The sequence below is a fragment of the Hippichthys cyanospilos genome, chromosome 21 (assembly GCF_059441005.1).
Source record: "Hippichthys cyanospilos isolate Australia breed blue-spotted pipefish chromosome 21, RoL_Hcya_1.0, whole genome shotgun sequence".
In the NCBI taxonomy this organism is placed as follows: Eukaryota; Metazoa; Chordata; class Actinopteri; order Syngnathiformes; family Syngnathidae; genus Hippichthys; species Hippichthys cyanospilos.
In genome coordinates, this window is record NC_142389.1 from 5,966,172 (window position 1) to 5,986,652 (window position 20,481).

Sequence of the window (20,481 nt, forward strand, 5' to 3'; positions counted from 1 at the left end):
AATGAAAGGACCAAGGAATATAACCCCAATAATGTAGGGACGGGTAAGTGCTAAAATCGTAGCTATTGATTGTAAACCGATATAAGCCGATACTGGAAATTTTTAGGATGATATCGGACCATTATTTGAAATCAATTTTGGATCACCCTTAACTATTTTATAGTTGTATGTTTCATGAGAGACTGGTGAGTATTGATATCAGATATCTGTATCGGTGCTAGCGAGAACAGTCCAGTATCGAAGAAGGAAATGTATATATTCATCAAATCTCTCTTTTAAATGACGTCATTGTATTTTGTTTTCCTGTTAAAACATTATTCAAAAGATTACTGGTATCGGTACTTGGTATCGAATACTACTCAATTGGGGGACTCATACTGATGTCATGATGAAAAACAAGAAGCGGTATTGAACATTCCTACCTTTTAAAAAGAATAATATTAACGATTGTTTTTTGTTATTCTCATATAAAAAAAATACATGGCTTCTTTTTGAGGTTGGGGGGTGCTGTAACAGCTATTGTCCTCTTGGTGCCGCTGTTCTGACATTCCAGCTCATTTCTACACTGGAAACCTCACCCGCTCGCTCCCACACCTTCACGCATTCACTCAACGCATTCACGCAGGCACACACACACATACACACACTCTTCGGCTCGTCGGTTCGCTCTTCACGCCGTCACACGGGCATCCTGCGGGGGGCTGAGAGTGCGCAGTGCGGCCGGCCCACCCGGGGAGTGGTTCCGCTCTTCGCCGTCACTCACGCCAGCCGGAGGAGGCGCGCACGCACGCACGAGCCGCGCACGTCGCCAACTTGGCTGCGAGTCCCCAAACCAAACACTCTCTCTCACACACACGCGCGCAAGCACAAGTTCGTGGACTAATCTGGCTCTTGTGGATTTTCCCCTGACGTCCACCTGCACCGAAGCGCGCAACAATGGCGAGAGACGGCGCCCGGTTCTCGGCTCGATGCTCCTCCCGGTTCGCCGCCCGCCGGCCGCGGCTTCTGCTGGCGGCGGCTTGGCTCCTCCTCGCCGGCCGAGGTAAGCTGCACGCCTCGGAAAAGTTGACGGCTGCTTGTCACTCAAGCGCGTGCACTTTAGTGGCTGCTTGAAATCTTCGACTTGGGGGCGGGCAGGTGACCGCTCAGGGAAGCTTGTTAATCCGCCTTGAGCCTCCGCGTTCACCTGCTGGAATGCGCCCTTGTCATCAATTGCACGAGCGCGCACCTGCCTTTAGCGTCTTTTTTTTTCTAATTTCGCACAATCCCGCCCAAGCGTGTTGAATTCAACCAAAAACACCTATCTCATATTTTTTTTATTTACGGCGTCAAATCATGAGCGGCATTAAACTTGTCAAGGTGCCCCTCCACCCCACACCTATAAATAACTGTGATTAATTAAGACGCCTGGCAAGTTTGCAAGCGATTGTAGTTATTGATTTGCGGCTCTATTTCGCCTCCAGACACAATTGATCAGGCTTGGTGGTAACGCTCGAAAGTGGTTTGTTAATGAAAAAAACACAAATAAGGAAGACCACGCCCATCTTCTCCTGAGGCATGTGAGCAGATGATGTTTATGGTTGAAACCTGACATAGTTGTTCAATTTAACGTCCAGTCATGGTTGATCAGTTGGGAGAGTAAGTCGAAAGTGGTTTATTAATGAGTGAGAGAAAAAAAGGAGCGCGGCTATGTTCTGCCTCGGTGTGTTGTTTACCCGCAAACGTGATTTCATTTCACCTTTTTTTAAATGATTGATCTGGCTTGAGGCTACGTGTTAAAAGTGGTTTATTAATGAAAAAAAAAGGCCACAGCCCATCTCCCTTAACATGTACACAAAGCAGCTGTTTGTGTTTGACATCTAAACTGTCTCATGTTCAATTGTGATTGATGAGACAAAAGGCTAACGATTCAAAGTGGCTTGTCAATGAAAAGAACCACTGCCAGTTTTCCCTCCCTTGTTTGACACATGACATTAATGCTTAAATGTGCCTTTTATTTACATTTCATTACACATAGGAGGGTTAATATTGAAAGTGGTGTATTAATGAAAATATAATGATCACTTGATCACGCCAATTCTCTTTCAGAATGTGTGAGAGTTGATATCGCTGCCTTGTCCAAATCATAATTGATCAGACAAGAGCTAACTATTGAAGTGGCTTATCAATGAAAAAAAGACTGCAAATTACACTCCCTCAGTACATGTGCAAACCTTTTTTTGGCTTGACTTTACCTTTGTGCGTTATTTTGCTTGAATGTGGTTTATTAATGATAAAAGAAGGTTCACGCCTACTTTCTGTTTTAGCATGTGTGCAAACGTTTGTGTGTGACGTTTCGTTGCTGCTTCGTTTTGTCCCAATCATGATTGATCAGACAAGAGGCTAACTATTGAAAGTGGTTTATCAATGGAAAAGGGCTACCAGTTTCCTTCACTTAGTATATGCGTAAACCTTTTTGAGTTTGTGCGTTATTTAGCTTTGATTGAAATTAGGTATAGGAGAGTCATGATTGGACATGGTTTATTCATGAAAAAATAAGGATCACGTCCACTCTTTTTTAGCATGTGTGCAAGCGTTTGTGTGTGACAGGACATTGCTGCTTCACTTTCATTTTCCAATCATGACTGATCAAACAAAGTGCGAGCTATTGAAAGTGGCTTATCAATGAAAAAAAAAGACTGCCAGTTTTCTCTCCTTCAGCAAATGTGCCAAGCTTTTTTGGGTTTGACTCCAAATAAGTGTGCTCTATGTGCTCATAGTGTTTTAGTAGACTTTTATTTCTGTTGACCAGGCATGAGAGGATTACTTTTGAAAGGGTGTATTAAGGAAAAAGATCACTCTTACCTTCTCTTTCAGCATGTGTGCAAACATTTATGATTTGTGATATTGCTGCTGTATTTTGCCTCCATTCATAACTGATCAGGGTAACTACGGCATTATGGTAACTACAGAAGTGGTATATTAATGAAAAACATGATTTTACAAATGCAAAAAAAAAAAAAATAAATAAAAATCCGTTTTATCGATTGACACCAAATTGGGTGTGTGCCTCTATTTCTGCAGGATGACCGAAAATTCTCAGGAACCCATGCCCAAAATTGACCAGAATGTCGGCCATTTTGTTTTGAAGCTGTTATTTTGAGGAGATTCCAAATGAGCTGCTAATGGTTTTAATGATTATAGCGTCGGTTGTTATGAACGAGACGGTGTTCAGTCATTGCTCATTTTGTTTTGCTTGGCTTGTATTTTTGCCCGTGGAACGGTGTCGCGCCAAGCCTCAGGCCACGCCGATGCCGTGTTTCGTTTGTTCAAGGCCGCACATGTTGAATTTTTGGGATGTCGCTGCCATGTGAAACATCACCGAATTGACATCATCACTCGTCGAGACCTTTCTCACAATGCAGGTTCCTCAAATTATGACTGTGGGCATGCTGGCGCTCCCGCTAGTTCAGCAAAGTTATGTGTATAAACAATGGGTGGCTAAGTAGACCGCATGCTAACCATTACAGTGTGGAAAAAAATACTCACAACTGCACCCCGAATTCAAGCATTAGAAAGCAATAGAAAAGTTTAAAAATAAATAAATCATTTACCATCGCCATACAGATATTTTTTTTCATCAAAATATAGCACTTAATTTTACGCTAGGTTTAATACTAACGTGCTAGCCTATTACATCTTGAAACGAGTGAGCCCGACCAATAGCCGACCAGCATCTCCGTGAGGAGACGCCGTCCAATAGCAGACCAGCATTGTAGTGACGCGTTGTATGGAGGCAGTTAGGCAACAGAACAGAAAATATCTGCGCCTGCAGATGGAGACAAAACAACACAAATACCGCCAACCCCCTAGGGTCATGACAGTTGTTTTTGTCGCAAAGTGGGGAAAATACCGTAATGCGAAAAAACTCAGTATTCCACATCGCAACATGAAAAAAACATAAGACAGGGACGCTGTAACACGGAAGTCTACTGTACTGTCTATATCTCCAAAGTTGAATACAAAATAGTTCTCTTAAAGGAATGCGTACTAATGATAGCGTGTGAAAACGCTTCAGTTTTTTTTGCCGCAGAAAAGAACGTGTGCTGCCACCGCGAATTCTTGTACCTTGACATTTTTCACCTGGAGGCAGCTTCCGGCACGCCGCCGTGCCTCTCGAGGTTTTTTTTTTTTTAAATATACACAGGTGACACAGTGAAAAGCACTTTAATTAGCACGGGAACGTCGGAAAACGTGAAATTTCATACTTGTGAAGATCTCACCGCGCAGGTGACGCCCCGTTTTCCGAGAGTTCCGATTTCAGCAGCGATTCTGCTGAAGTGGTGCCACCGCACCTCCCTATAGACTCGACCCGGTGCTGAAATGTCAACGACGCGTTTGCCGTTGATGAGCTTATCAGTCGGAGAGCAGGCGCCGATGATTATCACTTCGCGAGCGGCGTCGCCTGATTGTGCTCAGCTTTTATTAATGACTCATCCGGTGCCGCTTGTTTGCGCGACGGCGGCGAGCGCCCCTCGTCTTCTCAACCCGCTATCGCCCGATGGCAACATTTATTATTAATGAAAGGTCAGCGTGAAGAATGCGCCTAACAATTATAACGATTCCAGTCCTCGCTGTTCATCAGCTATTAGCGTGTTCAGCTGTTGGGGTAAACAGTCGTTTTGCATTTTATCCTGACTTTGGCTTGTTAATTTTCGTAAACAACGGGCCAGAGGGCCAACTACAATTATTGCGACAGAAGAGGTTTCAGTTTCAGAGGATCTGTACATTTTGAAACCCGAAATCAGACACGTTTTCTTTGAGTGGTTTTTGAAGGATTTCGGAAAATAAAACAACCCAAAAACGCCATCGAATGATGGAATCTGTCACAGTAGAGATCAGTTCATAAAAATCCATTTTTAACTTAATTATTAATAAATATTTGTCCTCAAAAGTCAATCAACATAAAGTGTCAGACCTGCTCTCAAAAAGAAATAATTATAAATAAAAAATTGTTCACAGAAAAATACCTATTTTGGGATCGTAGTAGAGATGTGTTCACAGAAATAAACCATTGTCTTGACAGGTGACGAGAGGTGGCACATGACAAATTGTGTATTGGATAACCTACGGAACATAAAATTTGTTTTATGAACTTGTATTTTCCTTAATTCATTCAATAATTATTTTTCAAGGATTTTTGCATGTTTGTTTGTTTGACTTAAACTCCAGTGAAGCTTTATTTGAAGGGGACAAAGCAGTCAGATTCAATCAGTAGAGGTTATAGCAAATACTAATTCTCGACTCTGGACCTCAATTGGGCTCTTCCACAACGTTGCGTTATGCTAAAAATGATTTAATTGATTTAATGATTTCATTTAATGCTTTTTGTTAGATGTTTCTAGATCAACGACCCAAATCACGTCGAAAATGACACCCAGGGAAGTCCAATCTTACATAAAATGTCCATTCTGAAGAAGTGTGACTGTAAAATATACAATGTCTCATTTTAAAAGAAAAGAACAAAACATAACACAAGCCAGGTCAGAGATGGATTTTACTGTATGTCTGGTGGCAGCGTGTTCCAAAGTTTACTACTGTTATTAGAGAAGCTCTGACCGTCCACATTTGGTTCTGCAGAGTGGGATTTCGCAGTTTTGGTTTGTTGAGCTTCTGGTCTTGCTGTTTTGTCTCTCAACAAATTAAGTAATTGGATCAGGTGCTAGATGTCGAGTGCAGGGTGTTCAAATCCGGACCTCGAGCGCTGGTATCCTGCGTGTTTACCGGGGTTCTCAACCTGACACACCTAATTCAAATCATCAGCAAGCTCAGCGGAAGCCTGCTAACGATCCTAATCATTTGAATCAGGCGTGTCGGGGAAAGAAACCTGAAAAACATCCAGAATACTGGTCCTCAAAGACCGAGTTTGGACACCCCTGGTCTCGCGTTTGAGGTTTTAATCTTGCCCTTCGGCACATATCCTGTGAATGACCGATAGAAATGGTAAACATGACAATGGCTGATTGAAAGTAAAAGAGAAGAAACTTTAAGATGTTTTAAGCTCTCCATGGGTTTTAGAGCATAGCCTCTTGAGACTTTTTTGTGGGTCTCCTTGTGATAGAGATGTCCACCAAATTTCATGTTGCTAAGGGAAATGGTCTTTGGGGGCTGAATTTTCAAATCATATACACAATATAATGGTTCACTAATGTGCAATGACAAAGTCATTGAAAGCCAAGATTTCTATAGGTTTTAGAGCATAGCCTCTTGAGACTTTTTTGTGGGTCTCCTTGTGATAGAGATGTCCACCAAATTTCATGTTGCTAAGTGAAATGGTCATGGGGAGCTGAATTTTCAAATCAAATATACAGTGCACTACCAGGAGTAATGGTATACTAATTTACAATAACAAAATCATTGAAAACTAAGCTTTCTATGGGGTTTAGAGTATAACCTATTGAGACTTTTTTGTGGGTCTCCTTGTGATAGAGATGTCCACCAAATTTCATGTTGCTAAGTGAAATGGGCTCAGGGGGCCGAATTTTCAAATCAAATACACAATGCACTACCAGGAGTGAAGGTATACAGTACTTATGTATAATGACAAAATTATTAGAAGCCAAGCTTTCTATAGGTTTTAGAGTATATCATCTTGAGACATTTTTGTGGGTCTCCTTGTGATAGAGATGTCCACCAAATTTTGTGTTGCTAAGGAAAACAGGCTTTGGGGGCTGAATTTTCATAACAAATACACACTTCACTATCAGGAGTAATGCTACACTAATATGCAATGACAAAATTATTAAAAGCAAAACTTTTTATGTGTTATAGAGCATAACTTCCTGAGACTTTTTTGTGGGTTTCTTCATGATAGACATGTCCACCAAATTTCATGTTGCTAAGTGAAATGGCCTTTGGAGACTGAATTTTGAAAACACTTACACGATGCACTACCAGAAGTAATTTTACGCCCTTGTGCAATGTGACAAACCAATTTAAACCAAACGTTGCGGTTTTAGAGCGTGACCTTTTGAGACTTTTTTGTGGGTCTAGTCATGACAGACATGTCTACCAAATTTAATGTTGCTAGGCAGAATTTTCTGATAATCCCACACCTGGCTGAAGAACCTTGTTTTGCGAAATATTAAGGTCACTAGTTTTAAAAGAGACAATGTTCCCACTGTTTTCAGGCACTGATGACAAAAGTAAAAAAAAAACCTGCTTTAAGTCCCATTTGGACGCATGGTGGCCTCAGCGACCCGAGACCGAGATCCATTTGCAGAATCAGTCACCTTTTTAAAAAAAGTAATTCTTTGGCGTAAAGGTCCACAGCCCTCTGTGGCTCATGGCGCATCGACTAAATGTCAAGAGCCTGTCTTGAGAGTAGTGGCTGTGTGTGTGTGTGTGTGTGTGTGTGTGTGTGTGTGTGTGTATGGTGCCTTTGCCTACTTTTCACACGCACAATAAAACCCGGCCACTAGTGGACTTCTTGTTCCAGCGCGCTCGAAAAGCCAAGTTGATCTTTTTCTTCCCCGTCAGTTCTCATGTGGGCCTTCCCAGGAAGCGCTGACGTTTTTCTCCTTGTGTCTTCTGCGGAGGTCTCATGTGATGCTGTGACATCACAGTATGACATCACAAAGTGACGTAACGTCATAGTTTGATGCGGTGGAAAAGAAAATGAAATGCGCTTTCATGAGTAATGATATCTGGGCCTTCAATGACAAACATGTCATGTTTTTGTGGTTCAACTGAAAAATAATAGTAGCGGTCCAATTTCATGAAGAATTTAATATACAAAATGATATCTTAGAATGTTTTTGACCTGAAAAGCGATAAAACATTTGAGTTGGGAAAACTTTGACTCATTTATGTCGTCATCCTCTCCCGTTGGCTAGCTCCTATCCTGACGCTAGCTAGGCGTTTAGCTTCCTGTGAAGTGAAGGACTAATGCGGACGCTTGGCTCACGAGACAGTTTTTCGTAGATTGGGTCAACCTGTGTTTCGGTCCGGCTATGAAGAAATGTCTTACACCCAGACCACGTCACCTTGCGCTGTATTTTGTCCAATCCTTTGATCTTTACGTCAAAATCATTTGAAATAAGACACTAGGGAGCTGAAATTTCACCCAGATAGTGACAACATATCAAAGTTCAACATGGCACTACCACTTAGTAATCACAACACCAGACGTGTGTCATTTCTCGGCTAAAATATTGTGGGAATGATTTGGAAGAAAATGACCCAAAAATGGACAAAATACCACACAAGGGTCAAAAAAATGGATAGTATCCTTTTCTGCCGTTGAAATCGTATTGTTTTTAACCATTTAATTTGGATGGTGACTCACTCGAAAGGTTCCTCGTTTTTGTACTCTTTTGACTTTGCACAAATTAGATCATTTACATAACAAACTGGACTCAAGATCCGAAAAAAAAACATCACTCAACGAAAATCAACCCAGAACGAATTAATTAATTTTCGAGGTACCGCTCTGCACAGCGGTATCTTGTATACGGTGTGTTTTTAAGCGCTGTTTTGAAGCCTGTTTTGTGAATCATGATAGACTTGCTTGCAAAATTTCATGTCGCTAAGCGAAACTTCCTTGAGGCTGTCTAGACGCGATAGCATGTCGTCACGGCAACAGCCCAATGACGCTGACGCCGAGTAAAAGAAAGAGGAAGTTTTTTCTCAGATGAAAGGCCGGCGGACTTTTGCAAGCTGTTGCGTCACATTGTTTGTCTTTTCTCACGCTCGCCTCGCGGGGTGCTTTATCGATCCGCAGCGTTAATGACCCGCCGCGCGCTTAATGAGCGTTGCACCTCGCAGCCTCTTGCATTATGCATCCTTCCTAAATCACGCTCCCTGTTTCGCAAGCCCGCGGCCGGCGTGACAGGCCGCTTTCGCCCATTTGGAAACGGTCGCCATGGATACGGCTGACGAGACCGTCTCTCCCGCAAACTGTGCTGTGAGGATTTCTAAACGTGGACAATGAGGAAATCTCGAGTCTGGCACAAAGGGGTGGGGGGGGGGGGGGTGGGGGGTGGGGGGTGGGGGGGTGGTGTCGCCGTGGGAGTTTTCGTCAGGGCTCCGAAGCACTTGTGGATTCTTCAGCAGGTCTGCACTTGCTCAGCCGCACGTTGACGAGAGCCCTGTCGTCACTTCTGCAACAATTCAAGGCGCGGATGGAAATTCCCTCTTTCACAACAATGCATCGTCCACGCATCCATTTTCCAGAGCCACTTAATCCTCGCATGGGTCACAGGCTTGCTAGTGCATATCCCAGTTGATTTCGGCTGGCAATAAGCACTGGTTGGACGATTTAGGATGTCCAATACACCTGTCATGCATGTTTTTTTGGAGTGTAGAAGGAGTGCCCATAGAGAATCCATGTGGGCTCGGGGAGAACATGCAAACTCTACACAGGAAGCCATCCGAGGCGAATTTGAACTCGGGTCCTAGAAGTGTAACGTGGACGCTCTAAGCACTGCTTCACTAAACCACCTGCAGTACATCTTGAATATCTTATTTTAAGATCCTATCTTAGTAAGATCATTCTCACTTGTTCCATTGTCGGATTGTTTCATTTAAACAAAAATTGCCATATTATTTTTTTTAATTCGATTTAAGATCAGAATTTTTGCCAACACAGGTATGATTTGACTAGAACGGAGACAAATGTGCTTAGCAAGATATCGTGCATCCGTTCACACCCCTCCCCCTCCTCTCACAGCCACAAGCACCCTTAAATAAAGCCATGACTCATCAAAAAAAAAAAAATAGCAGTGGTTTAGTTTTAAGCAAAGGTGCATTCATTTGTAGCTGAATAAGACCGAGTATTAATAGGCTGCGCAACGAATTCAGACTCCACCTTAGCACTGAGCGTGGAAGTGTTACTGCGGTACATCGGATAGGCGCTGCTATAAAGTGAAGGTAATTAAAAAAAATACATGAAAAAAACCCAAATCATGAAGCTGCAAAAAAGTTGTACTCAAATCCCACTTGCCTGTGAGCTATAAAAAAAAAAAAACTCCCATGAAAAACAATCTGTAATTAAGCGAATAGTTTCCACACAGTCGTATCTATATAATTGTCATATATTCCCAAGTGATGTGGTCCCACATAGTTAATAACATTTATTGTCATTCTTGATTGTAGCGAAGCAGGGAAGCTGTAAGAGTTGAGCAACACAGCTTCCATTGTGTTGTTAAACACAGCGCCGGCTGATTGGACCACATTTGTGTGCCATTATGTGACTTTGTGTTTTCAAATAAAAGAAAAAATTGTCTGCCGGCTTGAACATTTTGGTTATTTATTTTCTCATTATTACCAGCTGAGATGTCACAAAACACGAGTGGAGGATGATTTCTTCTTGCTTTTGCCCGTTTTACAACTTTAGTCTGTTTATTTGCTCCTTAATCTGTTAACAAAAAAAAAAAACGGTGTCATATCTGATGTTGATATGAAAGTTAACCAAAACTACACTCTGTAAACTACACGATTCACGTTTCAGCCAAGTATTCAGCATTTTGGGGTCAAAATAAATAAATAAATAAATTTAAACATGCCATCGGTGTCTGATTTATAAAATTTTAGACCCTTTTAAACTTCATTTGGATTGGTCCACAAAAAATAATCAACCTAAAGTGTCCTCCTTTGGATCAGAGAAGAAATCTGTTATCAAAAATAAATAACTTAATCATTAATAAATATTTTTACACAAAAAATAAACAATATAAAGTGTCAGACCTGTTCTCAAAAATAGAAAATTATAAATAATTATTTTTCTACAGAAAAATATTTCACTTAAAGTGTCCTGCTTTGGGATTACTGTAGAGATATCTTCACAAAATAAATTATTAACTTAATTATTAATAAATATCCCCCCCCCAAAAAAAAAAAATCAATATAAAGTGTCAGACCTATTCTCAAAAAGAAATAATTAATTTGCTCACAGAAAAATATTCAACCTAAAATGTCCTGTTTTAGAATCATAGTAGTGACGTGTTCACAAAAAGAGAACATTAACTTAATTATGAATAAATATTTGTTCACAAAAATAGAATCAATGTAAAATGTTGGACCTGTTCTCAAAAAGAAATCATTATGAATGAACATTTGTTTGCAGAAAAATATTAAACATCGGGCATCCTGTTTAGGGATTACAGTAGAGATTGGTTCACAAAAAACAATTATTAACTTAATTATTAATACATTTTTCTCCACAAAAAATAATCAACATAAAGTGCCAGACCAGTTCTGAAAAAGAAATAATTAAAGAAAAAAAACTCAAAGTGACCTATTTTGGGATCATAGTACAGATGCGAAATAAATCATTATCTTGACAGGTGACGAGCGGTGGCACAAGACAATTGGTAATACCCTACAGAACATAAAATTTGTTTTATGAACTTGTATTTTCCTGAGCAATTCAATATTTATTTTTAAAGGATTCTTGCACGTTTGTTCGTCTGATTTAAAAAGTGGAGTACCCCCTGAAGTTCCTTCAAGATCCCCATTTGAGAACCGCTGCACTCCATCACGCCCCGCCTTTTACAGCAACGCACCCTGAAAATTCCCCCATCCAACAATATTATAACCACGTTGCATTCAAGTCTGATTTCCTTCTTCTCTGCATTCTTTTGCCGGCGACTCCAATTCCAGCCACCCTGGCCGGCTGCCGCGTTGGAGGCCCTTTTGTTGGAACTGCTTTTGGTAGGGATTGGAAAGGCTGCCAATGCACCCCCCTCCCCCAAGCACGCGCTTCTACCATGGCCCTCCAAACGCTCACTTTTTATTCAGCCCCATTGTTGACGCAGCGCGGCAGCGAGAGGCGAAAATGTTTTGAGTCCGTTCCAATCAATTTAGCCGCCGCTCTCAATCCGTTAAGGTTCAATTATCTTGGAGATTTTTTTTTACTTTTCGCTTCTTCTGGGTGAGATGCACTTTTTTTTTTTTTGGTCTAAAATGCAGGAAAATGTTGCGTTTGGCGTATTTTGTAAGGGGTCGTTTCCTGGTAGGGACCTTTTTGACTTTATGTGGGCGAATAGGAAGCGTGCCCGTTTCCATGGCGGTGTCTGCGGCGTGTATGCCCAGCGACGTCGGCCTTCTGCTTCCTGTTGGGCATCCTGTGAGACATCACTGAGTCACACAACAGTCAATCTGTACATGCTGTTCGGCGCTTTTGCCGCCCGCCGTAAACTGCGACAAAGTTTCGGAGCACTTTGTAAGGTTAAAAGTTCTTCTCTTTTTATCACGTTTTCCTGGTTGAAATCTTTTTTTTTTAAATCCAACAGAGTAAATGAATCAGGGAACAATCTGCAAATCACTGGTAGCCAAGCTTGATGACTCAAAAATGGAAAAGTAGTTTTGGGGAAAAATTCAGCGCCCTGCAGGCGGTTTCTCATGGAGGCAATTTCACAAAAATGTTTCTGAAAGTCATGCTCAAAAAGATGGAGCATTTTTGCTCAAAGCAGCCATGTCAAGATTTTTTTGGATACCATTTATAAGGGTTATTGATGGACTAATAAGTTCTAGAAATATTGTCCAATCGCTAAATTTGAAGCGTGTATACTAAACCAGTATTTGTCAAATGGGGGTATGGGTTGCTCTGGGGATGGTCCTTAAAGGAACTCCAGATTTAAAATAAAACATGCAAAAATCCTTGAAAAATAATTATTTTTAAAAAATATAAGTTTATAAAACAAAGGTTATGTTCAATAGGTTATTCAATTTTATTATTTTCAAAATGGTTTGACACAGCTTGGCTTGTGCCACCACTCGTTACCTGTCAAGTTAATTTTTGTGAACAGATCTCTACTATGATCCCAAAAAGAACACTATAACTTGAATATTATTTATTGGACAAATATTTATTTATAAATATTTGTTTTGGGAAACAAGTCCAACACCTTTTGTTTATTGTTTTACGGACAAATATTTATTCATAATTAAGTTGATGATTTATTTTTATGAAGAGATCTTTATCATAATCCAAAAAAGGATGCTTTATGGTTAGTATTTTTCTGTTGGCATATATTTATTCATAATGATTTCTTTTTGAGAAGATGTCTGACCATTTTTGTCGATTATTTTTTAGTGGACAAATATTGATGATTTAGTATTGTGAAGAGATCTCTACAGTAATCCCAAAACAGGATATTTTATTTGAATTAATTTTAATATTTTACTTTTGACCAATATTTATTTATAATTATTGATTTTTGAGAACAGGTATCAACGTTATGTTGATTATTTTTTTGTGAAAAAGTATATATTAATAAGTAAATGGTTTATATTTGTGAATAGATCTCTACTGTAACCCCAAAACAGGATGCTTTATGTTTAATATTTTTCTGTGGACATTTTTTTTTTTTGTTAGAACAGGTCTGACAATTTATATTGATTATTTTGTTTTGTGGAAAAATATTTATAAATAATTAAATTATTTCTTATTGAGAACAGATGTCTTCTATGATCCAAAAGAGGACACTTTATGTTGATTTTTATTTTTTTTTTGTGTGTGGACTAATACAAATGAAGTTTGAAAGTATTTAATAAATCAAAGACTGATGGCATGTTTGATTTTTTTCTTTTTTTTGCACTGGTTAAGGGATACTTGGCTGAAAAGAAATTTCGCGGAGGGTACATCACTGAAAAAAAGTTGTTTTAGATAGCTACTAGCATCCCGGTTCAAAATCAATATACTCCTTTTGATGGCGTGGAATAATGTTGTCAGTCTCATTCTTTTTTTTTTATCGGTCCCAACATTCCATCAGTGCTCCAAAAAAGTAAAATCCCGTGTTGTTGTTTTAGGCAGTCGAGTGAAATGTGACGCAAAAGCGGTGCTGCAAAGCCCCGCAGGGGGTGCGCGGGCTCTCCTGCGCGAGGGGACACTTCGCCGCGTGCGGTCAGCCATTACTCACAAACGGCGAGGACTTTTCCTCCGTAAAAGAAATGACAATCAGCGGGTTGCCTCTCTCACTTTAAAAGTCTGCGCCTCAGCGCCAGGAACACGGGTATTGTTGAAATTACCGATCGCTGCCATTTTCAGACGCTCCCTTGGCCTGCAGTTAGGGATGATACGTAGCCCCTCCCCCTGATGTTATTGTTCAACACACAAAAAAAGTCCATTAAACGCCAGGAGCGTATGAACTCTCCAGACTGTCTTCATCCTGGAGTCTGTTTGCAGCCAGCGAGTCCTCCAAGGATGACGTCTTAATCCCCGGGGAGGCTTTTGGAGGCTCCAGTAGTTCTCGAAGCAGGAAAAGTGGGGGTGGGCCCTCCTTGTAGGACGGGGGGGGGTGCTAATGAGGTGTCTTGCCTCACTTTCATGTTCGTCCACTTTGCCTCCTAGTGTGCACCGCTGCAAACTTTAAAACAACTTTGCCAAGTTCCTTCTCTTGATTAGCTGGGAGGCTTCAACCGTTCGGGTCCATCTGCTCAATTGACTCCGGGAATACTGCGGATGTCTCTCAATTGAGACCCATTTTGAAAAATCCAATGGACAATGACTGTTAATTTAAGAGTAAATCATGTGCTTGGTTCTGAGTAGGCATCATTTTTTTCACTGGTTTGCACTCTGCAAGTAAGTTAGCTGTGTTGCCCTGTGTGCCAAGTTTTTGCCATGTCTTGGGTGAATTTGTTTTAATTTTTATTTACTTTATTGTTATAATTTGTAAGTATCAAGCATTCTTTATATACTACCTGTTTATAAAATGAGCAATAAATATACGTTTGACCAAACATGATGATTAATGAGAAGTGCTGTGAAATTGTAGTCCTTAGTTGGGGGGAACCAGTTCAGGAAATACCTAAGATTTTAACAGGATTTCTGCAGGTATCAGCAGATCTAATTGAATGCCGTGACAGGAGGAGCATATTTGTCTTTTCAAATTAAGAGCAAATGTATTGGAACGGGAAGCAACATGTTGCTAAATTGTCACTGTGAATCGTTTGTATGTATGCCTTTATTTAGTCAGGTTTTAGTCCAACGCGTATTTTTATTTACACAATATATGAATCGCTGAATAAAATTGCATGACTAATGCAATTGAATAAAACTTAACAAAATAAAGGCATGGAGCATCTCTTTAACATAATTTAGCATTGATTTGCTTCATATTCCAATTAATTTGATCTTAACTTGAAAAGAAAGAGGTTCCTGTCATTGCATTCAAAAGCATTCATTTAAATCTGCTAAGCTAATATCAGCAGAAACCCTGAAATGTCTTCATGTACCCCATTTGCTGGCCAAAATGACTTTTTGTCATTTCTCACCCAAGAGATATTCCAACGTTTACACAAGAACGTTTACGCAGCCATCTCGTTGCGAGTCTTAAAAATGTGGGACAGGTTTCGCTTTCATCTGATGATGTAATCGCCCATTAGGAGTCAATATGCGGCAGGCGTGGGGGGTCAAGCGCCAATTAGCGCCGCTCGCGTCCGTCTCAAAGCTGCCAGGCGACACCTCGTCTAACACGGAAGAATTCCGAGCGCTTGGCCGACGACGCTTTGTCGGCAGAGTGACGAGAAGCCAGCGGAGACGTGAACGTTTGGAGGTGTTGAAAAGAGAACGACGGGTAGATAACCTTCCCTGTCTCCCTCCCTCTGCTCGCACACTGGCCTTTTCCTCACTTAGGCTCGAGATTGACGGCTGCCACACGCGACAGAGCATTGAAGGCTGTCAGTTAGCACTCTTGGTCCATTTCGGAAAAAGTATCCTTAGATACGAAAACTGTAATAACTTAAGTTAATTGACTGTAACAAATTTGTGCAACATGATCATTCAATGGGCATTGTGCTAATCATTCTGGTGCCAGCCTTGGCTGCCAAGGGAGGTCTTAATACAAACAAACATGTCGCAATGGCTGTAGTCAAGCCTGCCTTTATCGAATCCATAGTCACGTCTTGGTCCATGAAGCTCAGAGTGCAAGTCTTTCACAAAAGTGCAAGTCCAAGTCAAGTAAGAGTCACAAATGTGAGAGTCCAAGTCCAGTCAGAGGCCCAAAGGTGTGAGACCAACGCTAGTTAGAGTCACAAACATGAGTCCAAGTCTAGTCAGTCACAAAGGTGCAAGTTTAAGTCAAGTCAAAGGCACAAAGGTGCAGGTTTTACTCAAGTCAGTCACAACAGTGCGAGTCTAAGTCAAGTCAAAGTTACGAACGTGCGATTGCAAGTCAAGTCAGTCACAACGGTGCGATTCTTAGTCAAGTGAAAGTCACAAATGTTTGAGTCTAAGTTAAGTCAAAGTCACAAAGATGCGAGTCTAAGTGAAGTCAAAGTCAAAAAGGTGTGAGTCCAAGTCAAGTCAATCACCAAGGTACAATTCCAAGTCAAGTAAGAGTCAGAAACATGTGAGTCCAAGTCAACTCAGAGGTGCGAGTCTAAGTCAATTCAAAGTCACAAAAGTGGGAGTCCAAGTCAAGTGAGAGGCAGAAATTTGCAAGTCCAGGTCAAATCAGTCACAAAGGTGCGAGTCTAAGTCAAGTTAGTCACAAAAGTGTAAGCCCTAGTCAATAGGGAGTCAAAAAGGTGTGATTCTGTCAAGTCCAAGTCAGTAAGTAGCAAGTCCAAGTCAAGTTAGTCACAAAAGTGCCAGTCCTACTTAAGTGAGCATCTCAAAAGTGCTAGTCCAAGTCAAGTGAGAGCCACAAAGGTGTGAGTCCAAGTCAGTCACAAATATGCGAGTCCAAGTCATGTCAAATACACAAAAATGCGAGTCCAAGTCAAGCCTCAGTCACAAAAGTGCATGTCCAAATCAGATTCACAAAGGACGGGTCTTCAATGGCCGAGTCCGAGATGAGTCAGAGTCCCAGACAACAAAACGCGTCAAGTTCGGTACTTGATATGCTCAGACTCAACTCGACTGACTTGATTTTTGCCACAATTATTTTGTACTTCCTTAAAACTTAAAGTTTAAGTCCTCTGACTTATTAGATTTGATAGCTAATTACCGATGCTAGCTTTAATCCCAGCATGTGTAGTTGGGTGGAGTTGAGCATAAACTCTGCACTTTTGATTTGTGAATAATTCATCGAAATGCTGCTGATGAAGCAAATCCGCCGCACATGTAAGTGCGCGCGCGAGTAAGACCATCAAGCGCGAGGTACATTAAGATAATGGATCCACTGACCTCATCTCGATGCGATCGATAACCTCGCCGGCGTGTATGCGCGAATGGGCGCGCGAGTGTGTTTTCCCACATTGTTGTCATGCTAATCACACGCGTGATTTCCAACTTCTTTTTTCAATTAACCAGGCGTGGGTTTGATTTGTGTTGTTTGTTTTTAATGAGGGGAAAGAACACAACGGGACACCACGCACACACGCTAATACACACACACACACACCAATACTCACACATCATTTGTCTTCAAATGAAACAACTCCACTTCTTTTTATATGTGAATAAATATACCCTGTGTGTTGATGTTCTTGCGAATGTATGTGTGTGTTTTTGTGTTGCGCTATCAGGCCCAGCAGTGTGTGTACTAATTACAGTTTTTGATAGCTTGTGAAAAAGTGACTGCGGCGTTATCGCAAACACCCACTGCTTCCATCACCAAGCCGCCGCTGTGTGTGCGTGCATGTGTGTTTGTGCGTCTCATTAGTGTGTGTGTGTCATTTCGGCACCCTGGTGAACATTGTTGGCCGCGTGGACAACGGCAGCGGCAAATCAGTCTTTGCTCCCGCTTCATAAACACGGACGTGTTTATGAATAACTTTCCGACTTTTCGCTCACGTGTTTATGATGATGACATGTTTGTAGGTCACAAAATTTTTGTATACTGCGCGCAAAAAATAGCCCACGGCAGTATTTTCCTTTTTAGCTAAAGAATACAAAAAGATGGAAAACAGTACACGCGTTGGCCACCAGGGGGCAGTCTCAATCAGACAATACAAATCAAATTTAGTGGCTAGTGAGCTGCAATAATAGTGCTTTTTTGAAGAGGATAAAGAATATATGCCTGTGTTTTTGCTTGGTTGGGATAAATCAATTAACACCGGGGCTGATTATCGGCATCATTTTTTGTCATTTTTAACGTACAGTATAATGATATGGACCTTTTTCAACTCTTTCAGTGACAAGCGTTATCATAAAAAGAAAGCTCTAGAGGGCCGGTGTGTTTAGCATTTCCACTCATCTTTCATGGCCAACAGAGTATTGTGTACTATATCTATGTAAATATGGGTGGTATCATATGAAAGAATGATTTCAGTTCCTTACTTTGAATTGCATGTAGGTAATATGTATGTTATATGTGTGGAAACACTGCCATCCAATGGTCACAGTTAATACTACAGTGCTCAATTAGCTAGGTAAGCATTTGTCAAGGGTGTCAGCTACCCTCCATGAAAAAACGTATTTGACGAGAGTTTTATCTTTTATTATTATTACTCTTATAAATACGAGAATTTTCATCCATGGCAGTGAAAGAATTAAAATAAAACCTGATTTCTGACAAAATATCAACCTCAGAGAATTTTTTACATATGTGAACTTTATCAGAGATGCTGCTCATCTAGGGAACTGATTGCATGTTTTGTTTTTCTCTGCAATTAGAAGAAAAATGTTATTTTATTTCATTTTGGGCTAAGATTGTTTACTGTAGGAAATTTAAGGAAGATATAGAATTCACTTAAATTTTTATACAATTTTTTGCAAAAATGTTTGTTTTGTTTCTCCATAATTTTTTTAAAAGTTGGGAACAAGCAAGTCTGGCATTTTAACCAGAAACATGAAGTCAAATGGGTATTTTGCGGGCCACATCGAATGATGTGGCGGGCCCGATCTGGCCCCCGGGCCTTGTGTTTGACACCCGTGTTTTGAGCATTTCAACAAAGTTGTAATTTGTTCTGCTTAAAAGTTTAACCCCTAGATTTTTTTTCTCCTTTATTGAAAATGAATATCTCTTATCGGCCTCTTCGAATACCAACAATCGTCATCGGTATCTGCCCTGAAAAAAAGAAACAAACACACATAACGGTCTATCTCTTGTGTCGAAATTTTCATTCCTGAAAGCGTTATAGCTGCAAGCAACATCAATAATTTTTGTTTTCCAGCCAGTCCAAAACTTCTCAAGCGAGACCAAACGGTGTTCTCCCAACTAAGTGGTACGGCGCTAATATTTAGCTTGAGAAAGGCGTGAAGTGATCCAGCCCGAGGGGACCATTGTGACACCGGCCATGTTCCTCCGCCGCGGACCTTTGTCAGCAGCACTGGCCACCGGCAGAGACGTAATTGCGGTGTCAGGTGGGGATTGGCCCGTAAAGACCAACAAAGACGCATGCGAGCCTAGGAACACACACCTGCAGCCCGCTAACACTTATCAGCCGCGACAAAGACGCACACAAACACACCTACACACTCGGCGGTGGCGATGAGAAGCCATTCATCATGAGCCAAGGAGGCGCGGGAGGAAGACAAAGCCTGCGAGCAAGATGCTCCAAAATAGCAAACGTGTATTGTTTAAGCACCTTTGCCAAAGTGCTAACGTAACTAGTCGGGTCTGAAGTGCTTATGTGTTTTGCACCAAAGGGGGAAGACCGCACGACATTATTTTAGCCAGTGCGGCTTTTGTTTATAACGTGTTAACGAGCTAACTGAAGCGCTTCGAAGGGAATTGTTTAGAATTTTTTTCGTCCCGGGGCTTGATAATGGACCAGGGAGAAGACTAGTCGGGTCTGGTGTTGTTGCTTCAAGAGGTGATCGATACCACGTGTCTAACTAAATAATGATATCAATCAATTAATCGATCAATCAAATTTGATTTGTATAGCCCTGAATCACCAAAGTCTCAAAGGGCTTCAGAGGTAAAAAGAGGTCATGTCGAGACTTCTTTTGAAAAAAAGAAGTCATACAGAGACATCTTTTCGGTGTAGGTTCCCAGACAGCGTCCCAGAAGGGGAGGTAAGAACTCAAAAACCCTATTTGGGGAAAATCAGAAACCTTCAGAAGGGATCAAAGTGGGAGGAGACCCTTTTATATACCCTTTTTTTTTTTAAATCTGTCTTAGCTTATTATATTAGGATTGCATGTGACTAGTCGGGTCTGAATTGCTTGTGCGTGTTGCTTTTAGAGTTAATTAACACATTTTTTAATGAAAAAGCTTGGTATACAATTTCTGTGGGGGGAAAAATGACTTACACTCTTTCATACTAGGAGTGTATGTGACTGGTCGGGTCTGAAGTGTTGTTGCTTTCAAGAGGTGATAGATATCACGTGTCTAATTAAAAAATCATATATGCCCTTTTTGGTGAAAAATCTGACTTAGCATATTATATTAGGGCTGTATGTGAATTGCTTGCTTCTAGAGTTGATAAACACATTTTTAATTAAAAAAAAAAAAAGTTCAGTATAACAGTACCCATTTCTGTTAAAAAAAAAGACTTACACTCTTTGATATTTGGGGTGTATGTTACTAATCGGGTGTGAAGTGTTATTGCTACAAGAGGTGATTAAGTTAAAAAAAAAAAAAAATCAAGTACCGGTATCCCCTTTTT

General features: G+C 40.8%; 1 protein-coding gene across 2 annotated transcripts in view; it reads left to right on the forward strand.

Annotated features, from left to right (window-relative positions):
* The first annotated feature begins 571 nt into the window (after window positions 1-571).
* Window positions 572-20,481, forward strand: part of pvrl2l (PVR cell adhesion molecule related 2 like) — a 158,475-nt gene continuing 138,565 nt past the window's right edge. Inside the window, exon 1 of one of the 2 annotated variants that reach the window (XM_088404289.1) lies at window positions 572-1,042. In XM_088404289.1, coding sequence (XP_088260415.1) covers window positions 937-1,042 — 106 coding nt within the window. In that variant the 5' untranslated portion in view covers window positions 572-936. The remainder of the gene's footprint in view (window positions 1,043-20,481) is intronic. The other variant, XM_088404290.1, reaches the window with a different exon arrangement.